This window comes from Opisthorchis viverrini, assembly GCF_000715545.1.
Source record: "Opisthorchis viverrini unplaced genomic scaffold opera_v5_113, whole genome shotgun sequence".
Classification (NCBI taxonomy): Eukaryota; Metazoa; Platyhelminthes; class Trematoda; order Opisthorchiida; family Opisthorchiidae; genus Opisthorchis; species Opisthorchis viverrini.
The window spans coordinates 1,019,193-1,025,632 of NW_008751767.1; the positions used below are offsets into that span (position 1 = coordinate 1,019,193).

The 6,440-nt window shown below is 44.7% G+C and overlaps 1 protein-coding gene across 1 annotated transcript in view; it reads left to right on the forward strand.

The window, feature by feature from the left end:
• Positions 1-6,338: 6,338 nt before the first annotated feature.
• T265_05731 (hypothetical protein) overlaps positions 6,339-6,440 on the forward strand; it is a gene marked incomplete at both ends in the record, with an annotated part of 39,339 nt that continues 39,237 nt past the window's right edge. Inside the window, one exon of the mRNA XM_009170804.1 lies at positions 6,339-6,417. Within this exon, the coding sequence (XP_009169068.1) occupies positions 6,339-6,417 (79 nt within the window). The remainder of the gene's footprint in view (positions 6,418-6,440) is intronic.

Genomic DNA, 6,440 nt, shown 5'->3' on the forward strand with positions numbered 1-6,440 from the left:
GATATTCGAGATATCGCGATACATGTATATTCGTAATGCACTATTCATAAGGTTGCTGAAAATTTGACAGCCCACGACCGATTTCGCCCCTCATTTTCGGGCTCATCAGGTAGGCGCATTCCCCGAGTTTCAGTCAACCTAATGTTTTACTTGAAACCAAATTGCATGAGACTAGCGTAATACACTCATTTGCAAACTAATTTGGCTTTTCGAGTGACTCACCTGGAACTCAGCTGAACCTCTCGTTTGTGCTGTTTCAAAGCAAGAGGAATTTTCCATCAAGGTGTGCTAGACTGAAAAAGCAAGGCTGCAAAATCCGAGTTCATCATAAAGACGAATCCCCCCTAACCAGTCTATCGTAAACGTTTGTCATCCCCACCAACCAACAAACAGGAACATCAGACTGAACACCCAGCACTGATCAAGTCGGCTAGTCATATGAAACCTCACGGATTGGTTCCATGACTGCCTCAAAAGCCAATCAACCTACTTACTTACTCACTTGCCCTAAAGAAGCCTTTAGGTCAAGAGCGAAACGTTGCTCAGCAATAAATACACCGATTATTTACCCTCTGAATCGTCCAAATGACCCGTTATTCGTCTTGAAAAGCTGTCTACAACATAAGATTGCACAGTAAACCGTTGTCCCACAGTTTTTCTGTCATCCAATTACCGTACAGCCGTTCGGCTTAGATCAAAGCTTCAAAGCATAGATGTTTTAAATCCATTCACCCATTTTTCGTAGCGTGTAAAGACTGTCTTGTTTCAGTTGCTACGAATTATCGCAGTTTATCTGACTGACCGGCCATACTGTTGCTGAAAACTGTTCTACAGACCACGGTCGGTTTCCTTCTTTCTCAGGCCAATCCTATGAGCGAAGAGTCTCGAAGTTCCCTATGTTCTACTTGGAATCAAATTCAATCGGGAAATACGGCGGTCCGTTGTGAAAAAACTCTACTGCAATATCCAGTAAACCGTACTAGCCTAAGCATGAGGTAGCTTTTGTGCAGAACATCCTTTTGAAAGTTATCATAAAGGAGATATCCTTTGATCCCTTGATCTATGATTAACCTTCACAGAAGGTATCTGTCGGGTCCTCTTTGAACTGGAGATCATTGCGATATTCCACAGGTTCCCCCATCCTGGCACTTTCATTAACCCTCAACATGGAAGTGGACTGAATTCCAGAGGCAGTGGTCGACCATGGATGAATAAGCCGACGAGCGATGTTCCCTAGTCACTCGGTTGGCGTGAAAGCCGGTACTGTCTCTTGGAATACCCTGAACGCGTCGTGGCATTGAAAATGGCGAATATCTTTCAGGCATCGTCGAGTAAAATGGTAACTGAAGCACACCAAGACCTGACTAGGAAACAGTAATGCCAAATCACGTGGAGACAACAAAAAAGCAGACTGATGGGTTGAGAACAGTACCGTGTTTTGAGCTCAGAAGAATAGCTATCACAAGTTGATCAGCATTGCCTCGCTGAGCTGTAACATCAAGGAATGGGGGTTGTGTACATTCGGAACGTTAAACGACTGTCTGGGGCCATCGAAATGACTTGACAAGTAGTATCCCGCTGTCGAAAATGTTGGGATGTAGACCGAAAGCCAGGTGGCTAACTGTGTCTCGTTGCACGTACTAGCCACCTTGATTCGCATGGCACCTGGTTCGCCCAATCCAACTGCCAGCGCAGCTCCAGGTGAGGTGGAAATGGTTGGTGCCTGCAGAAAACACATTCTTTCAGAGTTGACCGACTCGAAATCTGGGAGCTAGTTTAGCTTGCGTTATTTCCGGTTTTGCAGTCAGACTAAAGCAAACCAATCCCAGCTAAGTGACACCTGTAAATCAACTCCTTCTGTTCCATATTAGTGATCTGCTGTGATCTTTCACAAGCTGAGCACTTGACAAAACGTATCGAGTAGACACTCAGTAACAAGGTAGGTTTCAACAACCCAATTTCTTTGTGCCGTTCATCAGGAGTGTAATTCTTCTCCCTAGGTAAGTTGGTAACTTGACCGAAACAGGTTTATACGACGGTGGTGCTAAACTTCAAAATCAAATGTATTGATTACTCCAGGTTACTTCACACTTGACAGTGTGGGTTGACGTGTCAACCGAGATGAATATGCTCTCCAGTAATGTATATCACCAGTATTTGTGTTTGTGACGCACACCGCTTGGTTGTCTTTCCTTCACGATTGAACACATGTCGGCAAGGTCCTCGTGTCAACGGATTATCTCGATGATAGACTAAGCCAGAGAGAGATACACATCTTCAGCAGTTCAGGTGGGATACCATTTGAGGTATTTTAGCTCTGGAGTTACGTAACCAGTCTGCTGGAAAGCGTTGAAATTCCATCGACGTTCCAACAGCTTTCTCACGTCACAATCTGGCGTAGGGTTTTGTTGGTGTCCCATCCTATTGTTTAAGTCGTTCTTTTGAATTCCGTCGCTTTATCGGTCGTCCCATCAGCATGTTTTCTATTGATGTTGAGCCGCTTTTGACTAAGGTACCACTGCATATTTTTTAGTAAAACTACAAGGCCAAAAAGTCTGACGAGACTTCCCGTCCGCTTTATCACTGGACCCTATTCTTCTATGTGCAGAGGACCGTTTTTTGTGAATTTGAAAACCTTGTTTACCATCAGATTAGGATCGTTACCATGGGAAGATCTGAAGGCCGAACGCTTTTTGACACCAGTTTAACTGTGGTAGAAAGGTCATTGCGCGGTGCCCGTTCGGACAATCAGCCTACGCTGCTGTTTGGCTTCTTATTGGTCCCTTCTGGTACGCGTGAATTTCGCCTCCCGATTGGCTCCCTGTTTGTATTGATTGTCATGCTGCATCGCACAGATGCGCGTGTGGTGCTGAGTCAGCATCACCTATTTGAACCTCCTTCCTAAGAATGGCTGGGTAACAAATAAGAATCCCAACACCATTACAAGCGTTGGTAACCTGATTTTCAATACTAACGAGCATTTTGGTTCAAATATTGATCTGTCCAGTGATATTTATTCCAGTTTACCACTGTTTACAAAAAGGGGCAAAGTGGTAATTTGGGATGCCGAGATAATGGACAAAAATGTCTAGGGAGCCTTATCCACAATGTAACAACCTGGAGTGGCTTCTTAACTTGGTTGGTCCAGAAACTGTCCTACAGGACAAGAACAATTTGCCACTGTGTTGGACTGTTCAGAGTAGAAGAGTCGTTGAAAGGGATTTTAATAGAACGCCGTCTTCAAGTACGCAGCTTGCAAAAGGCGAAAGCTGACCTAGTTGCTGCTGCGAGAAAGAGGTTCTCTCGTAGTCGCTTTTTATTGAAAATCCATGATAAGATAACAGCAGCCCAACTGGATTGTACAAATACGGTCGTAAAAGTGAGGACAACTGAGAGTCTATCAGTTCTGAGATCATGGTGAGACCAACATGTGTGCAGCTAGTGTGCTCCAAAGTTCATCGGAAATCGCGGTCCGGCGTATATCATGAGGAAGGCAGAGGTTTTCGCGTTGATCACCATATACTCAACCCACAAACACGTGTCATATTGACGGTTGATGAATGTATGAGAAATGTTGTCATCTTTTCCTCTGTGTGTCCTCTCGAGTTTAGTAATTACTAAGCATTTTTCATCAGTAACATTTGTTAGTTTCGATCACTTTCCAGCACTCACTCCTACCTACCCTAGCCTACACGTTACATCTGTATACGATGCGGGATTCTCGAAAACTCTGCCGGTGAGTGGTGAACCGGGGCACTCTGTCACAAGACAATGAGAAAATACTTTCAGTTCATTCGACCCAGAAGAAGAAGATACCTACTTGTTCGTTATATCGAAGGCAAACTTGTGAACAAGGAAATCACGTGACTTCGACCTAGTAGCATTTCTACACAACAGTCCACCTACGTCTCTTACCGACCATCACCGGGCATCTAAGGTTCCAAATCCGTGGAACTAGACTTCCCACTCCCCCGAAGCCTCTCACACGGTCAAAAAAATTCTTTTGCAGCTGTAAAAACATGCGCATTCACAGAACAGACTGAACTGCAAAGCAACACGCAGCCATACTCGATTTGGATGTCGTTCGACTGCAGCTATATCCAGCGAGTCGTAGCGAAAACACTAACTGTGCGGACATCTTTTGGAAGCAAGTCCACGGATCTCTGTGAAATTTCAATGCGCACCTTCCACATCAAGAGCTTGGCAATCAACAAAGTCACGTTGGTGCTCACACAAAATCCGTTGAAGTTATCCCTCAACGATCACCTAACCCTAAACACTCAGCAATGTTTTCAGTCCCTTTTCAATGAACCTCCAGTGCATGCTTTTGCGAATGAGGATATTTAAGGGGATAGTGATGATCGCGGTGATCTCTCCCCAAGTTAGCCTCGACTGTTCCTGTTGTTTTACACGCGTTATACATCTCTCTGGTTACATTCCGGGTTTTCTATCCTTGGGCTGCCCCCAAATCCCTGGTTTTATTCCAGTTTTTTTTGTTAAAAGCCGGCAAGCTTTATCAAGCTTTCAGCTGGACAGCGCCAAAGTCACTCCGGTAAACACTCTGAGCATCTACTTTGCAAAACGAAGGTTGCCAAAAACAGAAGGCATATGAACCTGTCGTGATCTTTTACCAGTCTTTAACGGCCTCTACACACGAGTCGAATCCCGATGAATCTGTGGGGATGGGGCAGATTTTGCCAAGTGACGATTTGAGGCAGTTCCCAAAAAGGGCTAAGTAGATTCGGCAGTCAAGGTATGCGAATTAAAGAAACACCGAACTCCATAAGACAAGGCTCATACATCCTTTTCGTGGTCCAAGTTCTTTCACGCATGTATTATCAATCGAATAAAGTCTGGAATGTAAGTTGAAATCACCGTACGTGCCATCAGGTGATTTAAACCCAACCAGCCCGAGGCAAAACTATTCGTTTAGAGACGGAACAACCGTTTACCATGCAAGGGTTGAATTACTGATGTATGCCAAAGTTTTAAGGTGTCTCTAATAAAACAGAAATATTTAGAGGATGTTTCATCCTGTAAGTGAAACCAACCTATGCTGAATGGCCGACAAGCAATGTTCAGTTGTCTCATCCTCACTGGGAATCATCAGCTGCGTCATCTGACTAAACTAGGGGGAGCTTCGTACCCGCGACCTCCAGGCAAACAATCTGAACACTTATTAGTCGGCTACCTACGGCTGATTAACAGTGTGATTAGTTCTCGTTTGAACAGGAATGAATCAACATCGCATGGTCACTTACCGATAAGCTTTTCTAGTGATGACTTGTCAGATGGAAGGTTCACTCCCCGGGTGAGTTTTACTTTTCCTTTGAGTTGCTTATAGCACTTGGAGTACTTAGAACAGTGCTGTGATAGGATCATTCTGGGCATCCTCAGTAAACCGTTCCAAGCCGGACAAACCAGTTTCATCGCACAAGTGCGAACGCGTGACAATTTAGGAGCATCCAGCATGCGTAGCATCAACTGTCAGATGTGTGGAGTTCGAACCCCGACACAACCAAGCAAATGCATTACTGATGAACTCTGTTGCAAGTGGAATTCGAGTCCAGCACTTCCTCGGCGTGTAGACTCGCCAGTTTGGTGGACTGACCTATCAAGAAACGCTTGAACGAAGAAACGTCACCAGACGACAGAGGACGCATCGTCTAACCACAGGTGGGGAAGCATCTGTGACCATGTTGATGATGATGATGATGACGAACTCTCCAGGATGGATGCCTCGTAACAAGAGGATGACTGTCCAAACGAATTTAACAAAATATCTCACAGCATATGCGTGGGTGGAACCTCCCAAAACCACTCCGGTTGTCCCTCTCTGAGCGATTTTCAAATTAAGTGTGCATAAATGAACCATTGCAGCGAATAGATGATTCAGTTGGTTGCAACAAACCCACGGTAAACCGGGACATATTGATTTGCATGAACTGATTCCTGAATGAGGTCGCAAACCCCAAATGTTTACAAGATAGGACCATAAGTTCGAAGCAGAAGTATCATGAGTTGCTAGGGCTGGTCAGAATCGTGCAAACGAAATCATTTGTACCACGTAAAACTTTATCTAAGCAGCAGATCCACGTTAAACTCGACAGGAATCACTTAGTCTTCTTACTGATCAGGGAAATCGCTATATCCATCACGAAACTATACCACTTCATTGCTCCTCGCGGTTTTGTGTATCTGGATGCGTGTATTCCCTGCACTAATTTCTTTCAAATGCCTCCGCAGTTGAGGTCATAAACATGTCTCCCAGTGGGGTCTTCTGTTCATTTTCTTGCTTTTGTGTCCACTTTTGAAAAAAAATACTTCCCTCTATTTTCATGAAGGAAGCTATTCACAAGGTTGCTGAAAACTCTTCGACAGCCCAGGACCGATTTCGCCCCTCCTGGGACTCATCAGGTAGGCGCAGTCCCCGAGTTTCC